We start from the raw sequence: 27,227 nt of genomic DNA, 5'->3' as shown, positions 1-27,227 counted from the left end.
CAAAGTTTATAAATCATCGAATTGTACAATGTCACCCAGCTTTTTCTTTTTATTCGCTCTTACAAGGTCTTTCCAATCGACCTCAGCCTCTGAATCCAGCGGTTCTTGATTTTCTAACTCTTCGCGCTTTCGCTTCATGCGCTCACGTCTTTCAAGCTTGCCCTCCTTCTTCTCGACTTTTGTCAGCCATGCTTCGTTCTTCTTTTTCTGGAGTTTGCGTTGCTTGGCGTCTGCGATCTTTTGAGCTTTTGTCTCCGCCAAGGTATCGAGTCTTTGCTTCTCTTTGGCTGGATCAGCGTAAGCATAGGCATCCATATCAATCACGTCTCCCAACCAGCCATCCACAGGTATGTCGGCAATATACCTCAGTTCTGGCATCTTGGGTAATCTGAGTAGTCCATACAGACGTGCTATGCCAATATAGTCTAAAGTTGCACGTCGAAAAATGGACAGGGCAACATGCTTAGAATAATAACGGACAAACCCAACATAAGCCTGAACGGCAAGTTCGTGGCGAGCTCTATCGTTTAGCATCCATTGTCTGAAACTGCGCGGTTTTGAGGCGACCTCAATTTCCTTCATATTGACGCCCTTAATTTCCATAAAATCAACGTATCCATCTTCATTAGGATTTAAAAATACAATGGCTTGGCCCACTCTATTGGCACGACCCGTGCGTCCACAGCGATGAAGGAAAACGTCAGGGTCTGTGGGAGGGTCCAACTGGATGACCAAATCAACGTCAGGAATATCGATACCTCGCGCTGCAACATCGGTAGTAAGAAGAACCAGTTTACCAATATTCTCTGTAAATTGATCGAGCGCCTTTAAACGCAGTTTCGTAGTTAACAGCCCATGAAGTGAGGTCCATGAGAGTGACGACTCGTAGCTTGAAAACATGTTGTAAAAATGCTTCACGCCCACGCAAGTAGGAACGTATACAATGCATTTTTTGAATTGATATTGTTCGAGTAATGTCAATAGAGTCGTGATTTTTCGTTCGGGGTCAATCATCGCATAAAAAATTGATAGAGATTCTGGAGCTGCCTTCGCATTCAGTTTGACTGTTACCTTCACGGGATTATTCATGCCTGTACGAAACACGCTATCACCAGCTGATGAAAGTGTTGCGCTAAACAAGCCAATGCGTTTTTGCTTCGGCAAGCGCTTGAGTATGGTGAGTACATCATTCGAAAATGAGACATCTAACAATTTGTCGGCTTCATCTAAGATTACTATTTCGACGCTCAGGGTTTTAAGTTGTTGGTTGTTCAAAAAATCTTGAAGCCTCCCCGGGGTAGCAATAAGTATATGGGAGTTTTGCTTTCTGAATATTTCAAAGTCTTCTCGGGCGTTAGCAACTTGACCCACAAGTAATTGCGTATTTATGTCGTGTGGGCAAAAGTCGAGAACTTGCTTAAACACTTTCTCTATTTGGGCTGCAAGTTCTCGAGTGGGCGACATCACGATTGCCACAAAATGACCTTTTTTAAGCGGCTCAGGTTCCTCTTCGCCGGCCTTTCCAAACAAACGTTCACTAACTTTCTGGAGCACAGGTATGACAAATGATAATGTTTTCCCTGAACCAGTTACCGCCTCAACGACAACATCCTTGTTCCCAGCTAATAAAGGAATTGTTGACGCCTGCACTGGTGTCATCAGAGGAAATCCCAACAGTACGACTGCATCTCGAAGCCATGGAGTAAGCTCATACCTGAGATCAGTCCATGCCAAAGACGCCTTCGAAGGTTTCATGATTGGGTTCAGTCGCGCTCATCGCGATCCCGCGATGATGCGTAACATAGGGGGAATGATCAAGAGGGGACTAGCTGAAGTTAAATACGCCGAATGGTCTAAGGAAGAGCTCATCAAACGCATCGAACAATTGGAGAACGGGGTTGGCTCCGTTGAGACATCGCGTCACACTAGCTCCACTCAGGTTCATTTGAAACCAGATACCTCTGCTCCGACCCCGAAGAAGGCTAAGAAGCAATTTGCATTCCATGAACAGCATCAAAGGTTTATTGCCATCAAATTTGCGTATCTTGGATGGAACTATAGTGGTTTGGCGTACCAATATGAGCCAACGCCCCTTCCTACAGTCGAACAATGCATCGTTGAAGCACTTGCCAAAGCCAAATTGATCGAAAAAGCTGATCCTGATTGCTGTGGATTTAGTCGATGTGGTCGAACGGATAGAGGTGTTTCAGCCATGAATCAGGTAATTTCGCTTAGGGTGAGATCGCAGCTTTCTCCAGAAGCTCAACAGAAGCAAACTAATGATGACAAAGAGCTACCTTACATGCTGATACTCAATCTGATGCTTCCCACGGATATACGAGTAACAGCAATTTGTTTGCGACCTCCCAAAGACTTTGACGCTCGCTTCCTGTGTTTGTATCGACACTACCGCTACTTTTTTTTCTCTGAAGGGTTAGATATCGATTTGATGAAACAAGGTGCCAAGTTTTATGAGGGTGTTCATGATTTCCGTAATTTCTGCAAACTTGATGGATCAAAACAAATCACGAACTTCATGCGAGAGGTGCACGGCGCATCTATTTGTCATCTCAAGGATGACATCTGGTACCTTGACCTTAAAGGTCTGGCTTTCTTATGGCATCAGGTGCGGTGCATGATGGCTATTCTTTTCATGGTTGGCCAAAAGCTTGAAGAGCCCTCCATTGTGACCGCAATGTTGGATATTCTGAAATACCCGGCACGTCCTGTCTATGAAATGGCAAACGATATACCATTGGTTCTTTATAATTGCCATTACCCTCAAATGGAGTGGATTGAAAGTGATCTGAGAGCTCCCAAGTTCTATGCTCAGTTTCGAGGGATGCTCAGCGACTATCGACTCAAACTGAACATGGCTAAACTCATGGATGAATGGTATATTGGCGGACTGTTCCAACAGAACACTACGATTCATGGTGGATCTGTGAATGTTGGAGACGGATGTGGAAGAAAATTCAAAAAGTATACCCCACTCGCCGAGCGAAAGGTGGGGGAAACACCAGATGTCGTGAATCAGAGGTATCTTGAGCGGAAAGCACGCAAAGAACAGCCAATCGATGAACCGACCGTCTGACCTTGCAGCAAGAACTCTATTTTATGTAAACTGACAAATGTAATTAAATTATCTGGCAACTTGAACTATGCTATTGCAGCTGTAAAAGCTAGCGCTGAACTTATAACAGTCGTCTATTGGCTACCAATACGGTGGCATTCTTTCAAAAAGTGTCCAACTTTTTCTGGCTTCATGAAAGGGTGTGTGCCATGGCCAAAGTTGACAATGTAATTTTGTTTGCCACCACCAAATCCCTTGATCATGGCTTCAGTTTTTTGGGTGATGACCTCATCCAGGCCATACATGACGCCAGGGTCCAAATTACCTTGCAAAGTGATTCTTCTCCCGTTGACAATTTTGACGGCGTCTTCGGGATTGTACAACCAGTCCAAAGAGACAGTGTCATAACCCGATTCGCATAAATCATCCAAGGCATACCAAGCACCCTTAGCAAAAACAGTTAAGGGAATGCGTTCCACCACACCCAACTCCTTTAACCTACGGGGCAAGTTTTTGGAAATGTAACGGAGATACGGCAAAGAAAATTCATTGAACTCTGCGGGACCTAACACTTCTGCCCACGATTCAAACACTTGCAACATTTGCGCGCCAGCAACAACCTGTTGGGCTAAGAACTCGACACAAGCCTCTGCTGTAGCTTGCAATAATTGATGCGACTCATCGGGGTGGGAGTAAATCCATTCTTTTGCGTATCGAAACATCTTAGAGCCTTGACCTTCTGTCATGTAAACTAACAAAGTCCAGGGAGCTCCAACAAAACCCAATAACGGGACTCGCCCATCTAATTTCATTCGCGTCAATGTAATAGCCTTAAATGCCCAATCCAACTCCTTGAGGATATCAGGCTTCATGTTTACACGCTTCAAATCGCTCACGTCTCGAAGCGGTTCAGCGAACACGGGGCCTTTACCTTCGACCATATTGACTTCAAACCCCATCGCTTGAGGGATGACTAAAATGTCTGAAAAAATAATGGCGGCGTCGAGTAATCCATCATAACGATCCACCGGCTGAATGGTGATTTCCGCAGCCGTCTCTGCATCCCGACAAGTTTCGAAGAAATCTTTGTCACCTTTGACCTCATGATACTCAGGCAAGTATCGCCCTGCTTGCCGCTAATGTTAGTATGACATCTTCATCATATGTAAATAACAAAACGTACCATGATCCAGACGGGGGGCCTTTCAACCTTTTCGCCCAATGCTGCCCTTAAAATTAAATCGTTTTTCAAAGAAGGAAATTGCATTTGTCTAAGTCCAAGAACTTTTCATGGGGTTATTTTTCGCACTGTCATCTGAGGGTCACGGCTTTTGGCGACATGTTGAATAGTATGTAGGCTTGATTTATATTAAGTGAAACAAGCTTAGAAAAATCTATACATTTTCTTTACATCCCTTCATAACTACAGAGCTCAACATAAATTTAGGTTATTAACATTCTATTGTTTACGCCGTGCGAAGTAAGTGCTTGCTTTATGTAAACAAGCTCTCGCGCAATTCCATCAATAGCCTTCAGCGTTTGTAAAACATGGCTTCCCTGACAAACCTGGGAAATGAAGATGATGCCAATGCAGATCTGTGCAATTTCATAGTTCTGACATTTCGAGCTTTGTTTGGGTACCGCAAGACTCTGCTTACATTGTTAGTGTCTATGGTGTGGATTGCTACGATCGTTTTATCAGCCATTGACAATTCCTTGATGATGGTACCCTTACCTAATGACACAATTGAAAAAAACGTTTTGGAGCGTGCCTGGTTGGACATTCAAATCATCGGTTCTCGCCACCATTCTTATGCTCAGAGTGGAAACGATGCAACACACAAGTATATCGAGAGTGTCATCCATAAAGCACTCAAAAGAAGCCCTCAGAACTTTGTGGACGTTGACAATGATTCGAATGCTACTAGCGTGGAAATGTGGGCGGAGGGTTCTACGGTGAACTACTATGAGTCGAACAACGTCGTAGTGCGGGTCAATGGTACAAATTCGAAATTGAAAGCTTTATTGTTAAGCGCACATTTTGACTCAGTTCCTCTGAGTTATGGAGTTACCGACGATGGAATGGGTATAGCACTGATGTTGGGTGTATTGTATTACCTTCTTCAAAATGGGGTCCAACCAAAACGTACAGTCATATTCAATTTCAACAACCATGAAGAGTTTGGTTTGAGTGGAGCTCGCACTTTCATATCGCACCCTTGGTTCAAAGAAGTCGGCTACTTTCTCAATTTGGAGGGAACGGGTGCAGGTGGTAAGGCGATCCTTTTTCGCGGTACGGATTACGAGATGGTTAATCTGTTTAGGGTTCGCTATCCTTATGCTAACTCTTTATTCCAACAAGGTTTTGCAAATCGTTTAATTCGCAGTGAAACTGATTATAAAGTGTACAAAGAAATTGGGGGATTGAGAGGTTTGGATCTCGCATTTTACAAGCCTCGAGATATTTACCATACAACTGAAGATAACATACGGCACGCAAATAAGCGATCGTTATGGCATATGTTATCGAATGCACTTGACTTCACGCTCGAATTTTCGAGCAGGACTGGGGAACTTGGCGACGAGAATGCCGAGCTGACAGATCCAGCCTTATACACAAGTTTTTTGCGATTTTTTTTTGTTTTATCTGCCAGAAAGAGCATTCAAATGGGGCTCTTAATAGCAGTTGTGTTTCCCTTTGTTCTGGGATTGTTGTTTTTTGTCGTGCTCCATAAACAAAGCTGGAGTTTCAGTATGATAGATGTGATCAAGGTACCATGCCTGTTGGTGATTCTGGCTTTGGGTACAAAGTTTGTGGAGGATATTTTCATAGAAAACACTAATCCGCTTGTCCCAAACGTTGCCAAAACAGAGGTGCTTTTGACACTTTTTGCAGTATTCATCATTTTGAATTACATTTTACTTAATTCGATTAATTGGATCACTCGCCTGCGTCGCCTGACTAATCATGATGAGAAATTGGTTGTAATTCTCGAGTTGGCTGTGGTTTGGTGGGTTTTGATGATGTATTCAATTGTCAAATTAAATCAAAACAAGCCGTTGGATGATCATACAGGTGAGTTTTTTATTACAATCGTGTATGTCTTACAACTGGCAGCTGGGATTGTCGGACTCTTAGGGTGGTCATTTTGTAAACGTCGACAAGTCAATGAGGTACCCAAAGTTACTCAAGAGAATAGATTGGCTGACTCCGAGTCTGACCATTTGCTTGCCAGCAATGATGCGGAGTATGGCGCCACTGAGGACGTTCATCAGTCAAGTGGGCAGTCTCTGCTCTTGACAAATGTTAAAGCTGACTCTGATTCATTTTCATATGAGAGGAAAAGTCACAGCTATGATTGGTGGGCTCAGTTTCTTCTTACAGTTGCTGTGCCTCTGTATCTCATTTATAATTCAGGGTGGTTGGTGCTTGATGGTCTCGCCAAGCTGGTGCAAGAATCTCTTGAATCCCAAGAGCTCGTATTTCGACTTTGTCGATGGGCAGCAATCGCATGGGCGCTTCCTTTCTTACCATTTGTTTTCAAACTCAACCGTTTTGTCGTGTACTTGCTATTAGCCCAAATTGGGACTGGATTGCTATATCTTCTGCTTGTGAACCCATTCACAACCGAAAATCCACTCAAATTGTATTTTTTGCAAACCCTTGATTTGGCTGATAGTGTTTCGAACCATGTCAACGTTATTGGACCTCAACAATCGCACTTGAAGCTGGTTCTTCAAGATTTGCCTCTGGTAAAAGTGCAGGGTGACAAAGTCAATTGCGAATCCCGAAATGATGGTTTGTACGACTGTCGCATCAGGCTGGAACTATGGCCTGTTTTCGATCAGAACGTGAAGAGTTACAAAGATTACATTAAAGTCGAAGTCTTAAAGAACTCGACGGACGCAACTGGTGCCCCTTTCGGGTTGTTGGTTGGTGAGATCAAAATTCATACTCCCAAAAACCGCTACTGCACTCTAGAATTTAATGAGACTGCGACGGGAAGATATTATCGGGATCATCCAGTGAAGACCGTTATTGTGTATCGCAGTACTGCAAATCATACGTCCACAATTGACCACACTGCCGCTGGAATTCCAGAAGGATTTTCCATTGATAAGAATGGTAATTATCAATTCAAGAGGCTCATTGGGATTAATAAGTTGGTGTTGAACAAGCTTGATTGGGATATTGAATGGCATCTTGGCTTTCATTGGGTTCCCAGCATCTACGACGATAGTGAAATGCTAGACGGTCGTGAATTTGAGAACTTACATTTCAACGTTGTTTGTCATTGGGCGGAACTTGAACTGGTTGGTGGTAAAGAGCCTATTCCTGCATGGAAAGAGGTGCTCAAATTTTCCCCTGTAAATGTAGCATGGGCAAACCAACAGAAGGGTTTGGTGGCAATGCGTAAGCTGGTAAGAGTTTGATTCGAAGACGTTGAAATTATTGATGATGTATTGAAATATACTACTAGCAGAAACTCAGCCTTGATGTAGCCTCATATGGATTCTTGGCACGCGAACACAGAACCGCCAATGATCATTGACAAACTATGCCTGTGAGCTGTAAAGTTTCTCGTGACTGAATTGAAAGGTTTGTGTAGCGTAATAATTAGAGCCCACACACAACATTGTGTTGAGAAAACCACATACGTTTGCCATAATACCAGCGGTAAACAAAGCGCAAAAAGTGTTTTAGGATGAACGTAATCGAATCGTTAAAGATGCATCAATCAAGGAGTTGTCCTCTTCCGCAAGTGTGACATTTGCCAAGCCGCGAGACTTTCAGAACACAATTACCTCGCGTCGGCGTTGCTCGTCATGCAGAGGCTGTGTACACCTGCAGGCCTAGAAACATTTATATTGCTAGAACGGTGAAAAAAATAGCATTACTGTACTGACACCATGAAGCTCTTAAAGTTATCTGGTATGGCGGTCGTTGCCATGGCATTCGAACCGCTTCGACTTGATTTCACTGTTAGAAGAGGCAACAATTTGATTGAAGCTCAAGGACCCGGGGGTGTTGAACCTCCTATGTTGCGGAAGCGGGATTCAGCGGAAATGGAGTTGACAAATGCACAGACTTATTACATGTGCACTCTTAAGTTCGGGCTGAATTCAGATGAAGTCAAAGTTCTTGTCGATACCGGTCTGTCGGATCTTTGGGTGTCCTCTCATGATGTTAACTGCCTCGCACCGCTGACTCAAAAGCGGGACTATCGGAATTTTGAGGCATTTCTTGAACGTCAACACAAGCGCGACGAGCCGCTGGGAACTACCGATGAAAACACAGACCCCTCGAAGACAGAGAACAAGTGGAATCCATTTGCCTTCACCACAATCTTTTATCTGAATGCACCTGCGACTGGTGATGTTACTGGTTCTAGCGATGGGTCTGGAGAATGCACCAAATTGGGATCTTTCGCCACAGAACTGCTGAACCTGTGGAAGGTAAACCAAAGCGAACTGTTTTTTATCCAATACGCGGACGGCACCGCTGCAAAGGGGGTTTGGGGTACTGATCGAGTTGGGTTTGATCAAACTTTCGTCGACGGTTTAACGTTTGCAGTGGCAAATAAATCTTCTTCTGATGTGGGGGTGCTTGGTATCGGTCTTCAGGGACTTGAATCAACCCTTAATAAGTATCTGAATTTGCCGATGAAGCTTAAGGAACAAGGAAAAATTGCAAAAAACTTGTATTCCTTGTATCTTAACTCACAAGATGCTAAGACAGGTTCCATTTTGTTTGGTGGTGTTGATCACGCTAAATACGAGGGCGATCTTTTAGCGTTGCCAATCGTTTCTCTGGAAAAGTTGACCCATCAAATTATTCGATTGGAGGTTCCACTCTATGGCATCAACCTCGTTGGAAGCAATAATCAAAACATCAGTGTTACTAACAACAAATACCCGGCGTTGTTGGACTCAGGTACAACTTTAACTTACTTGCCTAAGGCCATGGTTCAAACCATTGCAAATGCACTCAACGCTGACTATTCTCAAAGAAACGGTGGTTATATGATGGAATGCATCACGGACCTGAATGCTTACCTTGACTTCGACTTCGCTGGGAAAGTCATTCGTGTTCCCATTACAGATATGCAAGTTGGCACGTCCAGCAGTAAATATTGCATGTTAGGGATCATGACGCAAGACAGCGACTCGTCTTCCAATCCTTATCTTGTTTTGGGCGACAATTTCTTGCGCAATGCCTACATCGTATATGATTTGGATGACATGATTATATCCATGGCTCAAGTTAAGTTTACCGATGAAGAGAATATCGAGGTAATCACTAGTACCATTTCCGGATTGCAAACCGCCTCCGCTGTCACTCTGTTTGCTTCCCAAATGGAAAATACTCAAAATGCCCAATTGAGCACTGGAAGTAGTAGTCACAGTGGTTCTAGCTCCAGTGACAAGAAGAACAATGCCAAAACGACTAGTGTTGGCATTTCATGTATGTTGGGGTCGTTAATGATCTGTGGCATGTTTTTGCTTTAGTAAATTTAACACACATTTGCTGTATTTCGTATCACTTTTTCATTGCTCTGGTGAAACAAAGGTCGGAAAGCTCGTGTCAACGCTCTATGACGTTTCTGAGCTATATCTTTCGGTAGCAGCCGGCGGGCCAATTTGAGAAACGAAACATAAGGTTCGCCCATTGTCTACCAGCTGCTAGCGATATTTACGTGAGGTTTTCCGCTTCTTCTACTGGTGTATCAATTTAGCAAATTGACATTCGTTTCTCTGGAAACTCCAATCTATTACTCAAATGAAGAAAATAATATATGCCATATATGCCTTGAGGGTGGAACCAATATCCACCAAGTATGCTTCATTCAACGCCAGAGTATTGTCTATACTCGTAGTCAAAATTTCTGATGCCAGAGACAGCGTCGGTACTCTTGTATTCCAATAGTCGTCTGTTAAAAGTTCTCCGGTGAGGTTGAAGGAATTCGAAACGGTCTTTGCGTCACTCGAATTGTCATCGTAATATTCTGAGGGCATATTGAAAACCATGGTTTCGCTAAATGTTGAATTCAAAGTGGAGCAGAATTTTTCCTTGAGCTTCGCTCCACTGAGCCCATTGCATCGGCATTTTGCAAGACTATCCCAATAAACCATATCAACAAGACATAGGCACTGAAGATGTTGAGGGTTCTCCAACTTCTTAGTCAGTTGGCCATCTACCACGGGACATAACTGGGCCTCATATCCCGAAGCATAAACGCATTGGCTTGACCCTGGACCACACAGTGTTGAGCCTTCATTGGGCTGAAGTGTTTGAGATGGTAAATTCGACGGTGATATAGCCTCACTTAACGTAAGCGGCGCAGAAGCCAACAGTTCAAGCTTTTCAGCAGCGACTATTGCCGTCAATAAAGCCCATATTAAACTTCTCATGGGCGCTGTGTCTCAACTTTTGGTGGGATATTACGAAAATATATGATAGACACGCGCTGTGGACATCTAGTGAGGAAGCTTATTACGTCATACAACATTAGTCTAAGATCCATCATATATCGAATCGCGGGTGTGCAAAAGATACGAGGTCACATCAAAAGAGAACAACATAAAATCTATGACTTGATTTTAATGATGGAAGACTAGTTGCAAGATGTGTGCGTAGTTCTTTCTATTCGTATGAAAAGTTCTGCACAGCACTTTGCAACGATACGCTTCATCAAACTTTATACGGTATGCACAATATAGGTATGGAAATCTTCAGACTTCGACCGAATGCAAAATAGAAGTTTGTCAGAACAAGAATTGAAAGTTTTGTGGGACCCAGGTGTGATTTAGTTGTATTAATATCTTGTAGTAAAAGCCAAACTGCAGACAGATGTGTAATGCGAACCTGTCTAAAAAAAAAAAAGCGATGAGCTGGGTCTGCATTGAATCACATGACATATTAATAGTTACGAGAGGGTCATACTCGAAGAAGACGACGCTTTCGAATGGCAGATCGTTTTATTCATACATATACTGTCGTGTAGGCTGTTACAGTCGTGAATGCCAACTTTTTATGGTGATGATGAGGCCTTACGCCGGCAGTAGTTTCGGCTTGACTTCCACTGGTGTCGGGATTAGGTGCTCCAGTGGGGTTCGGGGAGACTTTGGTCGTAGTTTTCTCAGAGTCATCGTTACCCATAGGAACAATTTCGAGAACTGTTTCGTAGGTGACTTGCGTCAGAGTTTCGTCATAGGATTCTGCGTTGATTTGTACCCCTTTCTGAATACCCTCAAGATATAAGTTAGCATCTGTCAAATTGGTATCATAAGATTCATCAAGTGTCACCAGCGTTGGCGGCGTACCCATAGTACTGGTTGTAGCTGAGGATTCGTCATCACGCATGATAGTTGGTGTGCCAAATGCATAACTTCCGCCGTGCTCATTGATCTCATTCAGGGAAGGTAACAAGATACTGGCCACCGATGAGCTGGCTTCGCCAGGCAGCAACATAGAAGCCGAACTTTCCTGAGGCGGTGGGATGAACTGGCCAATTCCATTTATATGATTATTAACAACAGACACCATGTCGCCATTTCCAAAACTCGAACTGGCGTCCCAAAACATTACTCCTCCAAAATTGGGCGAACTTCGAATGTTATCAATGGTTTCACAAATGGTTGTTGAATCAATATAACCGGAGCCTGCACTTGATGGCGCTCCAGGCAAACCCAAAAAAAGCTTTACATTTGGGTTGGGAGAATTAGCAGCCCAATCGCTCCAAGTTTTCCAGTTGAAATTTTTTTCAACAGCACAAGGGTTGTTGTAAAATTGCACAAATGCATAATCTAAAGGCACCTGCAGCATCAAATCCCCAACACTCTGATCGGGATAAACGCATTGAGGAGCGGTAGAAAGGTAATACTGACGTGAACTCTCACTGAAGTATTCACGCAATTTTTTGGCCATGGCGACATACCCCACTTGGTTTTTGTTCTCAACATCAAAATCAAAGCCGTCAATGATAGCATCATCAAAAGGTCTCTCATTGTCCTGACCTCCTCCAAACTTGTTCCAAAGTACCTCCGCAAATGCTTCACCCTCGACCTCAGATTGAAAGCCATATTCGCCAACAGCACCACCAAGTGACATAAAAATCTTTTTACCTTGCGCTTGACATGACTTTATATCTTCTCCAATTTTGGAACAATGCAATAAGCCCGAGTTAAACTTCTCATTACATTGCCCGCCAAAATTGATACTCAAGTCAGGATACCCGTTTAAAAAACTCACTAGGACCACCTCGACTTCCAGAGTCTGGCAGTACAGGGCAAGCAGCTGTTCACCTCCAAATGAATTTTGGCCCCAGTACACTGCCACCTGTGCAGTAATTGATGGAACAGCCAATAGCAAAGCGACACAATTTTTAACATTAAACTTCATACTTCACGTACTGACTGGAACGATGCGCCGATGATGTGGATATAATTGTGAACAATTTGCTTTGATGGTGTTAATTTGCAAGGAGCGGAAGAATTTTGCTATTAGTTAGGAAGTTTTCTATGGTAATGACTTCGTTATATACTGGTGTTAATTTTGCCTGTATAGGGTTCAATGCAGAGCCCTTGCAGTTATGAATTGCGCGTGTGTACGAGATTGGCTAATGAAGCCAAGTGGGTTTGGAATTACAAACAGCAGTTAAATTTGAGTAGTGCTCAATGCAGAGACTAAAAGAATTGCAACTTTACGTTCAGTCTCAATATATTTATATTGGCCCTCTAGTTTTACCAATTTCCATGGTGCCAAGTTAATTTTCACCGATGGCGGCGCGTCGCGTGTAACTCTGAATTCTAAAAATAATAAATTACTTGTTAACCTCACCAATCCAGGGAATTGATAGACAACCACATGTATTTGAATACTGCATCACACATTGTGTAAACTCATTAACTCAATTGTTCATATCGTTTGAGAGGATAGGTGTTGGTCGATGTAAGCCCAGGGGAGTTTGTTAGATTGCCCCAAGGTGTGAGTGTTACATTCAACACATAATGCATGCAAGATTGAGTTGATGAGACAACGGCAGGAGTGCAACCTCCAGTCGCGCTCATGTCGCGACAGGAAGGCTTCTTCGCGATGTACTCTATTGATCTTGAATCAATTTCTTCTTGCTTCGGGGAAACGGAATGACCATTGCTTAGGTCATGGTAAGCCAGTGTCCAGTCGCTAGCTCGAAGAGCTTTGACATGACACTGACGATGGATATTAGTGGTGTTTCGGTCTCGTTGCCTCCTTGAGCTATGTGAATGCGCCACGTCTCGTAGAATGGTAACCAAGTACTACGTATGGCATTTCAATGGAAAAAAACGCGAAAAAAAATTGTATTACTGATGGAGATATTGTAGATATATTAAACACCGACTATAATAGCGTTTTGTAGCGTCAAAACCATTTGATGGAGTTCTGTGCCAACACATATATCTCTTTAAATGATCACTTTAGTCACTCTTGCTATTGTTCAAAAGTGCGTGCTCTTCGAGTTCGTCAAGTTAACTGCATCTTGAATCAACTGACCTTGACGGCCTTATAATAAAAATGGACCTTGTGATTTTTAAATAGTGATGGATACTTTGGTGTCTTTAGCATATAGGTATGTGAACACATCTAGCGTACATGCCGGTACTATACATCATGTGATGACTTCGGAAAATTTCGGAAAAACTTTTCTTCATGAGGCAATTAAAATGAGCATGTCATGCATACAAATATCATCGAATTGGATAGCTACACTTGTTGCTGATACGTAGAGATATGGCAATCAACGGTCTGTGCAACCTTTAATTGATCAAAATACCCGAAGCTCTCTCCGAAATATAATTTCTACCTTCACGTTGGAAACTACAATTCGCGGCAACTGCAGGCCGTGCATTGTCTGGGGAAAGAAGACTTCTAATACCTGATGTAAGTGTGACGTGGGACTTCATCAACCTTCGCGAAAATATTCGCTAAATTGAGCTAGGTTACAAAGGTTATACATTGTGAAGTTGGGTGAAACCATCAACTCATCGTTCGAGTTCCATGCAATGTAGCGGACGGGTGTCTCCCAGGCTTCTTTTTAGTCACTTGACGTTGCTGGGAGTGAAGGGAGACCCTTTGAGTAGTTTGTGTACATTTGCCCGGAGTTTTTCGGATGGTTGCGGGTGGCGGATCTCGGTTAGCAACCCCCACGGGGTAAGATACCAGGGTAGAAAGTTTCCTTTAAGATTGTTTCTTCCATACTTTAACATTTTAGTTATCGCGTTACACAGCTACCGGCCCAATTTCATGTGGCACAACACTTTCAGGCTTCCCCACTCGATATCATGACCACGTGCAAGACACCTATTATGATTGTGAACCTTTCACCAGCAACGTTGTTGATATTGTTATGACTTAAGATGTGTAGAATTTATTCGGTTAAACTAGACAATAGAAGATGTGGATGTGATGGCGATCGCCCCACAGTTCTCCACAAACCATGGCTCACTTTACCTGGCTTGCCTTAAATTGCTTTTTTTGTACCACCCTTGACATGAACAATATGCTGCATACAACCGAAAATGGTGGCGAAGTCGAAGGCTTTGGTATGTACAAACAAAACACTGAGATATCGCTTACAAATCAGTGTACTATCAACGGAGACCGAAGTACTTAATGCTATATGTTGGTGTGTTACTTTGGGCTTCTTTACCTCGAGCGTCACCCCACCCCCGTCCCCCCCCACTTCTATCTCATATTTGGGGGGTCTCTCTGCAGGCCTAGGACAAAACGGTTTTCTCATTTCGCGGATGCCAGTAAAATTCTTCTTCTCCACACTCCTTCGTGACCCCTAAGAACTGCCTTCAGGTAAGATGTCAGTCAAAGCGGAGGTCGCCACCGCCAAAAATAAGAAGGATCCACAGGCTCGGCCTTATAAATGTCCTTTATGTGATAAGGCTTTCCACCGTTTAGAGCACCAGACTCGCCACATCCGCACACACACGGGAGAAAAGCCTCACGCTTGCACTTATCCTGGATGTTTCAAGCGGTTCCTGCGATCGGATGAGCTTACACGGCATTTGAGGATTCATACCAACCCAAATTCAAGGCGGAATAAGAATCTCACGAAGCAAAGGTTGAAGAAAGAACAAGAAGCCTCCACAGTTGGTACTGTCGGCACCATTTCGGGTCCCCCGATAGCTGTACCCCCGCCTCTTCCTGCTGGTGGTATGATGCTGCCACCTACTAATTCAAACCCCTCATCAGGGGTTGCGTTTAAAAGTCTCGTGATCGGCCCGGCGCCGCTGAACGACCTGGCTGCATCTCTGACAGGCACTTCGCCACTGCCTCCACCCCGCCCTCCGTCTACTACCAACAATATTGATCTTTTGGCGCTGATGGCTCTGGAAGAATTGCGTCACATTGAGCTGCTGAGTCTGAAGCTGCTTCCACTGCTACTGGAATACTTTGGGCGGCAATCTTCAAAATTGGCTCCCAGACCTCAACGTCCTGCTATGCCCCAGGCACCCCCGCCCCCTCAAAGTCTCAGGGCGTTGGAGCACCCTCCACTGGCTCCACTGTTTTCCGTGGATCTTCAAGGTGCAGCTATCTCGCTGCTGAAACTGTCGCTGCTGCTATTTTCTCGTCATGTGCAAGAACTGGACATGGATTATGTTAGGCAACGACTCAAGCGATCGCGGCCCAACTCCCCTTCATTTACCTTACCGAATTCTCCAGTTCTCGGCGGAATACTGGGACTGAATACACCCCTAATTCTGGCACTGAACTCTTTTACAAATTTGCTGCTGTTGTTTATGACTCCTGCTTTTCCGCCTAATAGTCTGGCAAGCTCACATCGTCAACTTACTCCACTGGGTTCAACTCTCACAACTCCAGTTTTGTCACCGAACTTGGAGAAGAAGACGTTACATTTTGGACCCCCTCTGGTGGCACCGGCTCCATCGCTGCTGCTGGAAAAGTTACCAAGTTTACGTCTGCTTAATTTGGAGATGCCGACTCAATTGGCATCGATGCTGAGACTTCCATCACGGAAGACCTCACAGCTGGATGGAAAAAGTGGTCAATTTAAACGGATTTTGGAGGAATAGGATTTATCATGGGTTTTGGATCAGGTATGTAATAATAATTAATGACTGTATTTCTGATTATTGATGACTGGCAATCAGCATGACCAATAGTTTCATTTTGTAACATCGAATCAAAGTAATACAAATTCGAACATTAGACTTTACATTTGCAAAAATCTCATTGTTTTGCAATATTAAACGGTGTACGTACAACCACTAATATATGATTAGCTTCGACCACTTAGTCCAAAGAACTTACCATCCCATTTGATGTTCGGTGTTAAATTTCTAGACTTTGTCAAACGCCACAAAATTCTGACTTCGCGATCATGCGTTTGGCGCTGCGCAATTCATCCTAAGGAGCATGAGAAGGTATATTTACGACCTCGATGAAGCTACGCTCAGTAAGTGGAAACTACTTCAGTTTGACCTGAATACGCTTGAAGTGAAAAGCAATACCGTTGCAAAGTTTGGCCACGAAAACTTCTCTTCACCCAAGCATGATATGGAGTATTACCATTCAGACTGCTATCGTTTTAATCTCAAGCGAAAGGTATTAGGATTACCTGAATTGACCGAGGATGAGTTTAATGATTTGATTGAAAACGAACTGATTGAGTCACTACTGGGTCTGGAGCTGGAGCTGGAGGGGGAAGCTGAAGTTGACCGCGTTGAACTTGCTATTGCAAAGCTTTCAGCAAATCATCATGACGAGGAAGTATCCGAAGTAAGCCACCTTGCGAGCAAAACGCCATTCATAATGTTTACAGACCCAGAATTAGAGAAAGATGAGGCTCTTGCGATCTACAAAGCAAACTTTCTGCCGAAACAGCTTGATGATCCGAAGAGAGCGTTGGCGGAATTTTCGGCTAAGCCAATCAAGGATGGGAAGCTGGCTGTTTTCATGATTGGCGGTGGTCATTTTGCAGGAGCGATTATCAACCATAAGCTCAAAGACATCAAAGGTATGACGCCATCGAGTCAAAAGGAACTGAAGCAGGAAATGCTCGTCGATGTGCTAAAGTCTAAAACATTCCACAGGTATACTGTTCGTAAAAAGCAAGGCGGCTCTCAACTGAGTAGTGATAATGCCAGAGGTAAGGCAAATTCAGCGGGGCTGAGCATTCGCCGTTATAATGAGCAAGCACTTATCAAAGAAATTCGCGAGTTGTTGGTTGAATGGAAAGACGATTTGGACGAATGCCATTCTATTTATTTGAGAGCAAATGGGGCGTCCAATCGCAAAATTTTGGTTTTTGAGGACGGCGTTTTACGACCCGGAGACGAGCGAATTCGGAATTTTCCTTTCACCACTCGAAGAGCGACAAAATCCGAACTCAAGCGTGCTTGGACCATTTTGCTGTACACTCATTTGGTGAACACCCCCAAAGTCAGTCAAAAGAAAGACCCCGCACCGGATAAGTCTCAGCTGCCGACTCCTTTGAGAACTGCTCCAGACTCTGTGGAGGACACCCAGCTGAAAGAGTTAGTTCAATTGTTAAGGAAGCAAAAGGCTCCGAAGCTTTTGGCGTATCTCAAATCAAACCAACTCGACGTTAACACCTTTCGTTTCTCCCCAGAAAAACAGTATGTGCACTATCCAACATTATTACATTACGCTGCTTCGAACAACTTAACGCACATGGTCTACACTCTTCTTGTCAATCTTTCGGCCGATCCCACCATCAAAAATTTGCAGGGTAAAACAGCTGCAGAGATTTGTACCTCAGCGACCCATGACATGTTTCGCGTTGCTCGTGATAAATTAGGTGAGGCGAAATGGAATTGGGATACTGCAAATGTAGGACAGCCGATCTCTAGGGAAGAATTGGAGAAAGAAAAAAGATCAGAGCAAGATCGAGTGAAGCAAGAGAAGCAGCAAGCTATCAAAGAGTCTATTGCAGTAAAAACTGAACTAGAGATGAAAAAACCAACTATTAGATCGAGTGGCAAATTAACCGGTTCTTATACCAAAGTTGACGAATTGCTGGGGCTCTCGGAAGCCCAACGTATGTCGTTGATGAGGGAGCAAAGGGCAAGAGCAGCCGAAGAGCGCATTAGGAAGAGTCAACAAAGCAGATAGTACATTTGCATTACTCCGTCTTGAAACCGAGTCTTGTATATACATAGATCTAATCAATGATCATGACGATTTCGTTAAAATGAATGACACGGGCGCATCAAAACTCTCGTGCGTTAAAATCTTTTTCAATGCGGTGTCTTTGATGGAATGTACGTCTTGAGTATTAGTGCTGATGTGAGTGTACTCATTGAGAGCACGAGCTATGACTTTGAACAGTTCCTTCTTGGCAGTTTTCATTGATTCGAGTACTGAATTTGCGCTGACAATGGAATCATCAATTGGTATAGAACCTGCCACACCAAGGTCTAGCGACTCATTCATGAAGTCGGATTTGCATCGACAAGCAATCAAATCATGCGTATTGCTGTCTGTATTCAAATCTATCTCGAACAATTGACAAAGATCTTCTTTGAAGAATGCGTTATCTGTTCCGCTAATCAGATCAACAAAAGCTGCTGACAAATTTCCTTTCATCAACTGACGTTGCAAAATTTTTTCATCGATACAACCTGTAGTAACGAGGCGGTATATATAGCAGGGTTTAGTTTGACCTTCGCGGTGAATGCGGCCCATCAGTTGAAGGTCAACCAGTGGATTCCAATCATTGTCGAAAAGAATAAGACGCAGAGCGCTAACCAAATTGAGCCCGACACCACCAGCTTTACTTGATAATAGAAAACAAGAGATCTGACTATTTGTTTCGAATTCTCGCACCAACTTGCTTCTGTGCTTTGCATGAGTTTGTCCATCTAGTCTTATAAAGGCTAGTTCTAACTTCTCCAACACCAGTTGAATCAAATCAAGCGTCAGAGTAAAATTCAGTACAATCACAATTTTTTCGTTCATAGACACAATTTCTTGAAGCATTGGTACCAAAAGATTAATTTTGCCCAGAGTGATCTTTAGACTTTCAGCAAAATCTGAACAAATGGATTTCCAAAGTTCGTCATTTGCTAATAACCTTGGGGAGTTGCATAACTTACGAAGAAGATTGATCGTTGCTAATGCATCCATTTGATCGAACCTTCTTGAGTTTGCAAGAATTTTTTCATAAATCTTGACCTGAAGAGAGGTCGGTCGGACAAATAATATGGTGTCAATTCGTGGTGGCAAGTGCGACGACATGATCAGCAGAGTTCGCCTAAGCATAAACTTCGAGGTGATTTCGAGCAACTTAGCCAGTGCAGACTCCCCCAATTGCTTTACCTCTGGAGCATAGTTGTTGATCTCTCGAGAATTGCTGATTGGCATTACGAAATCTCGTTGGAAGTCACGAGGATTGCCTAAAATACCCGGGTTGACGAAGTCGATTAACGAATAGAATTCATTGAGATCATTTTGTACCGGAGTACCCAGAAGAATGATTCTCTTTTTGCACGGCAACCTCAGCAAAGCCGTCCAAGTCTTTGATGAAGTCAGTTTGAGACGGTGGCCTTCATCACAAACGATCAAATCAAGGTTGGCTAGGTCCGTAAATAATTGAGCATTTGAGACGACTTTTTCATAATTAACTATCATCACTTGGTATACTTGAAGCTCGCCGAACTTACGAATTTGATGTTCTTGATCTTGATCGGTTATCCTTAAAATCAGCACTGTTGGCCCGACCCACTTTTTAAATTCGGCCATCCAATTTGAAATGAGCGTGAGAGGGCACACTATGACAACTTTGGGTGCGGTAGACGTCGAAAGCGCCGTTTTTATCAAGCCGTGGACCAAGGCTATTACTTGAAGAGTTTTACCCAACCCCATTTCATCAGCCAAAATGCAGCCGTTGCCAGCAAAATCCTTGAGTCCCAGAATACACTCAAACATGAACTTGACTCCATCCCGTTGGTGAGGACGTAGCTTAGATTCGAGAGTGGGGTCAAGCGTGAAGACAGCTTTAGGCTTTGAGATCGACGGTGGCGGATTTTTGGTAACCAGCCGAGGTTGAAGAGCTTTTATCACTCGTCGCCGCTTTACCGGCTCTTCCACACTATCGCATTGCTCAATTTCTAGTTCATAGTTTCCACAAACAATTTCAACATCTTTCCAACCTAATGGAAGGTTTTGTAAACGTTTACGTGCAAGTATCGGCCCATCGGCATTCTTGAGGGTGATGATGGCCTGGTTGCATTCGGGAACGTAGTTTATTATCAAGATACCATCGCCTTCCCACGTTTTATTCTTCTTTGTGGTACGCCTTCTCCATTGAACTGAGTGTTGCTCGTAATCTCGCTGATGCTTGTGAGTCGGTGGGACGACATGAGATTGTTGATTTGTAGCAGGCAAAAGCGTGGACGTTGTTGAAGCTTCAAGGTCCACACTTATTGTGTTGTAATCATCAGTTTCTTCAGCAACGAATAACGCGTCAGGCTCGCTAAAATCTTCAACTTGCTTCGCCAGACAACGGAAAGACCCCAGGGGACGAAGCATCGTGTTACGCCGAGTAGGAACTTTCTTAACAACAGATTTTCCTTGCGTTCTCCGGGGAGGTTTGTATGGGGCATTAAAGTTCATTCTATTGTACAACGCGTCTTAATGAAGTGCACCGCAATGCATCACTGCGAATACCAGCATCACCCGATGAGCGGTTTCAAAACACAATCGACAAGCAAATGGTTACCTGCAAATTTGGGAAAGTGAGTAGTCCAACTGATATCATAAACGTATATTCCAAAATTCTATAACCACCCTTGATTCATCCTGTTAACTAACTTCAACGACTTAACTCGACTAAATAGTCGCCAAAAGCCTTAAATGTAAGACCTTTTAGTTCAAAAAGGCGGCAAGGTTGTCCCACAACCCCACATAATTGCCCATGAATGCCGGAATACGGAATAACGTCCAGTAACCGACGAATACCAGTAACACCAACAATACGACGTGAACCAACGCTTCCTCTGTCGCAGTCATCATACAGAAGGGGAAAGTATAATAATAATACTTGAAGAACGTCCCTTTATTCAACTCTTTGAGATTGGTGTCGTTGGTCATTATGAACAGATGTCAGAATTTTCGTGTTCTAACGCGCTACTGATAAAAGCGATATGCAATCTATTTCTTGGCAAAACTCAGCCCCCAACCTTTACGCAGGAGTGTCGCTACAACTCAGAGTCAAGACTGTATTTCACTTCCCTTTTCAGAATTGCTTTAGTGGCAGGCTTGGAAATTCGCGCATGTTTAATTGATTGGGGCTTAGGGGATTTCGCCGCTTCGATCATTGCCAGATGTATTTGTCGCGCCAAGTTCTCGTCGTCTTCCCCAAGATCGACCACAGGGCTCCAACTCACCCTCATTGGTACCCCTTTAAATATAAGCAACGCGGGACGATCATGTCTGTCAATATTTAGTTTCGACTTCATAATAGTACCCGCCCACTCCAAGGCTGCTTCGTGATCGGGGAATTTGATAAAGCCACACCGGGCTCGTGGCTTAATGATAACTTCCAGTACTGAAGGGATGTTGTCGATGATCAATTGTCTCAGGATCGTTGGAGGGAACCCAAATAGGAAAAAGCTACTGATTGCATTATCTTTGAGGGTGTCGAATGGACCCGACACAGGAAGGCCAATCTTCCGCTTTTTGAGGGAAGAATTTTTCGTCTTGGTTTTACCAAGTTTTAAAGCAAGCTTATGCAAAATCTGATTCGCTTGACATTCTTGTTTTGATCGCTCTTCTAATTTATCAGCGATTCCATGTTCTCGCTCGCGGTTGGAATTTGCATCACTCCCTCCACGAGGTATCAACGGATGCAAACCCGCCATTTCGAGGGCTGTATCGCGAATATCTAACAGAATGTTGAAGTCGATATCAAGCATACAAACTTGACAACACCGTCTATGTTTAGCGCAAGTTGTACACACTACTGTTTTGCTAGTGGAAGTTTTATCTGACGCATGCCATCTGATCAGAGCAAAAGGCCTGGTGCAAAACCTACATTCCGCTCCACTAGATTGTCGTGTGACCTTGATCTTAGACCCGTAACACGCGGCACAAATTGAATTGTCATCCATTTGCAAGCTTTTGATGGGCAACATAAACTTTATGTTAGTGATTGTTATCAGTGTTAAAAAGCTCTGGTGATTTTTTTTCAACAGTTTGATTCAGGTGAAGAAATTCGTTGTTGTAAATTCAAATTCATCAGCTAACAATGGGATACTTACCGTATGATGATCTTAGTGAAGAAAAAAATGGCATCGCGAAATTATTTATTTGCATTTCGATAGTTACCCGGATTTCAAATTATATGCAGTGTGCTTAGGGCACATCTCGAATCTCTCATAGCTTGCTTCAACAACGACACGTTTAAATCAGTGTAATAAGCGGCAACCAAAAGGCGGAATATGGGCACAAAATTGTACTCTAAGCGAAGCCATCCCACAAAACCATCATAGCCAAGTTTTTCAACCATTTTTCGAGCCAAGTCAACATCGTCAATCATATTGGATGGTGCAATTGTATTATCAATTAACATACGACCCAAAAATTTGACTAAGAATAAGTCATTTCGATAGAGGTTCGATCTTTCCACACCAAAGAGGATATGAGGTTCTGCAGGAGTTTCAAATTTGCAAATCTTCCCCAAATACTCCATAGCGATTGGGGATACCTCGTTCTCCCCAAATTGATGACGCATGAAATTAGGTAGCTCAAACAACAACCAAGTTGGAGAAACTTCGCCATGATTAATTTTTAAGACTTTCGCTATCACTGCTGCAGAAGACACTCGAATATATCTATCCTCGTTTAACAAGCCATTGATAGTTAAAAGAATTAAACCTCTGATTAAATGGGTAGTATCGTATCCAAAATCTCTTTGAACGAAAACAGAGAGGGCATCAGTGTCTCTCGAAGTTTCGCAAGAGTCAAGAAACGTATCGAAATCAGCATAATCCACCACCAGTGCCCAACTGTATAAGTGCCCTCGGCTATTTTCAATATTGTGAGTCAAAGCTAGTTGCGCTCCCCGACTCAACAACTTCGCTAGAGACTCTTTTGCAATCTCCGTGGTGTAACACCAATCATCTGCGAATGCAACTTGACCAACGCAATCAGCGAGTTCGGGATAGTGAGGATTCTCCTGAAGAAAGTTTAAAGCCTCAAGTTTGATCTCAAAATGCATAGTTAAAGCCAACTTTACAATATCCACAATCAGTTCTCGCTGTTCAGCTCGCTGGTAGGCCATAAGTAAAATTCGCGTCATGATGGATAAAGTAAGAACTTGAACCCCGATTGATACGTTCACGCTGGAATAGTGGCAAAGACTGCCACCCAAAAAGGCCAAGTCATTTTCGGAAAGTTCAACTTTACGATCAGCAATACATTTAAGTAACAAATATCGATTAACCCATGGTTGTACATGGAACATTTGATGTAAGTGATCATGAGCGTAATCTGCAGCAAACGGAGTGTAATTAATCGGCGCTTGTTCCATAATAAGCAAGAGCCCGTTAACTAGATTGAAATTAGTTTGAAGATCCACATCCCACAAAGAGCGTATTAGAGCAACGATTTCTGAAGGCGCAAACGCGTGAATCACGGTCGAAGCCGCTAACTCACGAACTTTCCATTGCTTTGTGCCCAAAAGTTTGGTGATGTGAAACTTAAAGTTATCCAACTGCGGATCATCCAGTGTCGCCTCTAAACCCCTCAATATAATTAAAATTGGAAGCACTCTTTGCAGTACAGTTTCTGCTTCCAGATCAAGAAAACCGAGCAAAACACTCTTCAACTTAGGAAATTTTTTGAAGAATGCATCAAAGTCCCACCTCTTATTACCCATAATCCTCAGATGTACAACTCCAAATAGCATAACAGCACAGTTTTTGATAGACCAATTGGCATGACAAAAATTTTTTAGCAGCAACTCAAGGGCATCAGCGGCGAAAGGTATAACAAAGCCAGCAATGGAGGCGTCGCTGAACAAATGTTTTATTGTATTAAACGCGTGAACCTGGGGCTTGTCGAATTTGGCATCAGCAATATGAGCTAAGGGTTGTTCAGCGATTGCAAAAAGCAGCTCAAAAACAAGGTCAAACCATTCTTTTTGGTTTCCGGCTTGCAAGATACCAGATATAAGGTATGGAACCCCACCCAGCCTCCGCAGAATTCCTTGTTGACAATCCATAATTAGCAAAGCCTGTAAACGCTGTAAGGGATAATCTTTCAAACTCCCACGCTTCAAACATTGCAGCATGGCTCGTACATACAGTGGATATATCGATGTGAAAACACCGCGATGCTTGATATTTCCGATCTGCCGCTCGATGAATTCAGCTGCAGTCAACAATTCTTCGTCTGTCATAAATGGAATCAATTTGTCAAGAAGACCATTTGCGGACTTCGTAACTTTCCAGGAATGATTGTAAGTGACGTCATTAATGTTAATAGACTCTCCATGCTCATCGACATTTTTGCAAATCTCTGACCCATGTGCATCCCATGCATTGTGAACCAAAAGCATAAGCGGACCAACCTCAACCAGCGCAGAAACTAGAGCAGAAAGTACCATGAAGTGACCATGAATGAAACGTGTACTTTCGATGTCTTTGATTACTCTAGACATGATCGTTTGATTCCATTCGGCGCTCTGATGAAATTGACTCATGAAGTCAATAAAATTGACAACACTCTCACTTTTCCTGCCTTCCAAGGACAGTAATGTTTGCATCAGTTGGTCAATAAGCTCCAGCTCCAAATCGTTCGTCATCAAGTTTGAAATAGTACTCTTGGGTAAACTCAAAAGCATTCCCTTACAATCCTCTCTCACGTTCTCATAATCATTGTACAAAGTTTGAATCAATAACACGAAGATTGACTTATCCTCAAAAATCTTATCCACATAATTCATGCGAGAGAAAATCGCACGCAATACAGATATACCCATCGTCAATTGAGAGTAGCTGGAGCTAGGCATCAACGAGAATTTAACCCATTGTACGAGCTCACTCATCCATTCATGGCACTTTCTATTATGCTCAAGTTTTAAGGTTTCAAGATGACGTGTGCCCAAAAATTGCAGAAATATTGAAAGAAATTGCAACCGTGCATCGACATCCTCGTATTCATCAGAAAACACAGCAATTACGTGAGCGTCCAGTAATAGATCATACACCGCATCCTCTACCGTGGTTACTTTGGCGCCCTTAACCACGCCCAAAATAAGTGAGAGAGCCCCAAGACGAATTCTCAGATCACTATGGATGAGCATTTCATTGAGAATGTCACGATCAATTTCTTCGTACAGCCGAGTAACAATTTTGGTTTCTTGGCTGACACGTAGTACCACGAGAAGAGCATAACGATCATGACTTACTTCTTCCTTTAATCTCGCAAAACAATAATTTTCGTGTCTTATAGAAAGTAACCCGCCTAACAAGTTGGTGGGTAGTGATTTTGAATTAGACAATAAACCTTGAACCAATGCTGGACCCCATAAATTCCACCAATCTTGCGGATCGTCCAAGACCCCTGCTGCAAGTCTATATGCTGTGAGTAAAGGTCGACAAATCGCGTGAGCAGTCGTACCAACGTTGTCATTGATCAAATGACTCAAGGTTGCATCAAGCCATTTCTTCTGATACTTAAACAAGTACATTTGATCCGGTAAGTTTCGAAGCAAGAGATCCATACAAATGTAGCCCGATTTTGAAAGATTTACCTCATTCGCAACAATTTCCGTCCAATACTCCATTTCTTTATAATTGCCGGTAACTTTCATCAAGCTCAACAATCTGTTTAAAAGGAGCAGGAACAGGTTTGCAAGAGCCAGATTGACCAGTTTGCCATTTCGAAAGCACCATAGGAATATTGCTGTTGAAACATTTTCTGCTAAAGCTACCAAGTCCAGCTGTCCCCTTTTATAGAATTGAATCATTCTCTGGAGACAGACAGACATAGTGTCATTAAGTAATGTGATGAGGCTATCATCAGCATCTGTGTGAGTCAAGTCAACAATCTCACTGAGAATACTGCTCAACTCATGCCATGAAGTGCTTTCCGGAGTTTGTTTGATCAAATTGGCTTTTATATCTCGCAATTTGCACATATGAGATCAAACGGTTTGAGATGCCCTTATAGGCGCGCTTCCGCTAAGAAAGGTTCGTCCTCATGTATACTTGAGATACAAGATATTCAATTTCTCTCGTTGCATATCAGAGTATTTTCAAAAACAATACACCCGTATTGTCACACTATGACGGAACACCAAATGATTGTATTGCTGGTAATCGTTTCCGGGCTCCTCGTGTTGCTTGTTCGAATTGTTTATGTGCTACCCACACAAAGAAGGCCTCGTCAAACAGTGCTCAGGCTCGAGCCTACCGACGAACGTCTCATGGTGTTTTTGGGCCTGGGTGGTCATACGGGGGAAATGATAAGACTTTTGAATCAACTTCCATTGGAGAATGTGAAATGGCGAACTTATGTCATTCTGATAGGTGACGCAAATTCTGCCAAAAGGATTGAGGAGCTCGAGAGTGGACGTCGTGGTCAAGTCGATTACGTATTCGTTAAACGGGCTCGCAATGTCGGAGAATCGTTGATGTCATCTGTTCACAGTACCACCAGTTCTTTTGTTCTGATTGCTCGCCAACTCGCATCATTGCGTAAATTGCCCACTGTTTTACTTCTAAATGGACCCGGTACATGTGTTCCTATTGCTTATGTGCTATTTGCTTGCAAATGTGCAGGTTTATGCTCTACCAGGATATTGTATGTTGAATCGTTAGCGCGTGTTTCGAAATTGAGTATGTCGGGTCTATTACTTCGACCTATCGCTGATAGAGTCCTCGTACAATGGCCTCAGCTTACCTCAAAATATACCGGGGTGGAGTACAGTGGCATACTTGTGTGATAGTTGTGCTCACGTAGGTGCAGTTTTTGAAGTCTTGAAATTTTGAGAAATGATGATAATGACATAGAACAAAGCTTATAATCGAAGAGAGTATAATAAACTTCATTTGTAGCCCAAATGTCATTTAGTTGATTCCTTTGCTAATGTGTAAAGCAGGTTTTTCAATC

General features: G+C 43.1%; 11 protein-coding genes across 11 annotated transcripts; 5 read left to right on the top strand and 6 right to left on the bottom strand. All coding sequences in view use genetic code 12, as the record gives it.

Annotated features, from left to right (window-relative positions):
- Positions 1-6: 6 nt before the first annotated feature.
- SPB4 (putative ATP-dependent RNA helicase) lies at positions 7-1,659 on the bottom strand (the record flags this gene model as incomplete). Its single annotated transcript, XM_034154755.1, has 1 exon — positions 7-1,659. One exon carries the CDS (start codon positions 1,657-1,659, stop codon positions 7-9), a length of 1,653 nt encoding a protein of 550 aa, XP_034013059.1.
- Positions 1,660-1,789: 130 nt separating this feature from the next.
- Positions 1,790-3,094, top strand: DIURU_002135 (pseudouridine synthase; the record flags this gene model as incomplete). The annotated part of the gene is made up of 1 exon (XM_034154754.1): positions 1,790-3,094. One exon carries the CDS (start codon positions 1,790-1,792, stop codon positions 3,092-3,094), a length of 1,305 nt encoding a protein of 434 aa, XP_034013058.1.
- A 113-nt stretch (positions 3,095-3,207) lies between these two features.
- Positions 3,208-4,032, bottom strand: DIURU_002134 (uroporphyrinogen decarboxylase; the record flags this gene model as incomplete). Its single annotated transcript, XM_034154753.1, has 1 exon — positions 3,208-4,032. One exon carries the CDS (start codon positions 4,030-4,032, stop codon positions 3,208-3,210), a length of 825 nt encoding a protein of 274 aa, XP_034013057.1.
- Positions 4,033-4,621: 589 nt separating this feature from the next.
- DIURU_002133 (uncharacterized protein) lies at positions 4,622-7,507 on the top strand (the record flags this gene model as incomplete). The annotated part of the gene is made up of 1 exon (XM_034154752.1): positions 4,622-7,507. The coding sequence occupies one exon, from the start codon at positions 4,622-4,624 to the stop codon at positions 7,505-7,507; it is 2,886 nt and encodes a 961-aa protein (XP_034013056.1).
- Positions 7,508-7,984: 477 nt separating this feature from the next.
- Positions 7,985-9,583, top strand: SAP9 (aspartyl protease; the record flags this gene model as incomplete). The annotated part of the gene is made up of 1 exon (XM_034154751.1): positions 7,985-9,583. One exon carries the CDS (start codon positions 7,985-7,987, stop codon positions 9,581-9,583), a length of 1,599 nt encoding a protein of 532 aa, XP_034013055.1.
- A 267-nt stretch (positions 9,584-9,850) lies between these two features.
- Positions 9,851-10,486, bottom strand: DIURU_002131 (uncharacterized protein; the record flags this gene model as incomplete). The annotated part of the gene is made up of 1 exon (XM_034154750.1): positions 9,851-10,486. One exon carries the CDS (start codon positions 10,484-10,486, stop codon positions 9,851-9,853), a length of 636 nt encoding a protein of 211 aa, XP_034013054.1.
- Positions 10,487-11,057: 571 nt separating this feature from the next.
- DIURU_002130 (glycoside hydrolase family 18 protein) lies at positions 11,058-12,476 on the bottom strand (the record flags this gene model as incomplete). Its single annotated transcript, XM_034154749.1, has 1 exon — positions 11,058-12,476. One exon carries the CDS (start codon positions 12,474-12,476, stop codon positions 11,058-11,060), a length of 1,419 nt encoding a protein of 472 aa, XP_034013053.1.
- Positions 12,477-16,502: 4,026 nt separating this feature from the next.
- On the top strand, positions 16,503-18,221 carry DIURU_002129 (uncharacterized protein; the record flags this gene model as incomplete). Its single annotated transcript, XM_034154747.1, has 1 exon — positions 16,503-18,221. One exon carries the CDS (start codon positions 16,503-16,505, stop codon positions 18,219-18,221), a length of 1,719 nt encoding a protein of 572 aa, XP_034013052.1.
- Positions 18,222-18,281: 60 nt separating this feature from the next.
- RDH54 (DNA-dependent ATPase) lies at positions 18,282-20,723 on the bottom strand (the record flags this gene model as incomplete). The annotated part of the gene is made up of 1 exon (XM_034154746.1): positions 18,282-20,723. The coding sequence occupies one exon, from the start codon at positions 20,721-20,723 to the stop codon at positions 18,282-18,284; it is 2,442 nt and encodes an 813-aa protein (XP_034013051.1).
- Positions 20,724-22,443: 1,720 nt separating this feature from the next.
- On the bottom strand, positions 22,444-26,253 carry DIURU_002127 (tRNA methylation protein; the record flags this gene model as incomplete). Its single annotated transcript, XM_034154745.1, has 1 exon — positions 22,444-26,253. One exon carries the CDS (start codon positions 26,251-26,253, stop codon positions 22,444-22,446), a length of 3,810 nt encoding a protein of 1,269 aa, XP_034013050.1.
- Positions 26,254-26,400: 147 nt separating this feature from the next.
- On the top strand, positions 26,401-27,060 carry DIURU_002126 (N-acetylglucosaminyldiphosphodolichol N-acetylglucosaminyltransferase anchoring subunit; the record flags this gene model as incomplete). The annotated part of the gene is made up of 1 exon (XM_034154744.1): positions 26,401-27,060. The coding sequence occupies one exon, from the start codon at positions 26,401-26,403 to the stop codon at positions 27,058-27,060; it is 660 nt and encodes a 219-aa protein (XP_034013049.1).
- Positions 27,061-27,227: the final 167 nt, after the last annotated feature.

The sequence above is a fragment of the Diutina rugosa genome (assembly GCF_008704595.1).
Source record: "Diutina rugosa strain CBS 613 chromosome Unknown scaffold22_size185052, whole genome shotgun sequence".
Taxonomy (NCBI): domain Eukaryota; kingdom Fungi; phylum Ascomycota; class Pichiomycetes; order Serinales; family Debaryomycetaceae; genus Diutina; species Diutina rugosa.
Note: the sequence above shows the minus strand (reverse complement) of the source record. Positions and strands in the feature narration are given on the sequence as shown.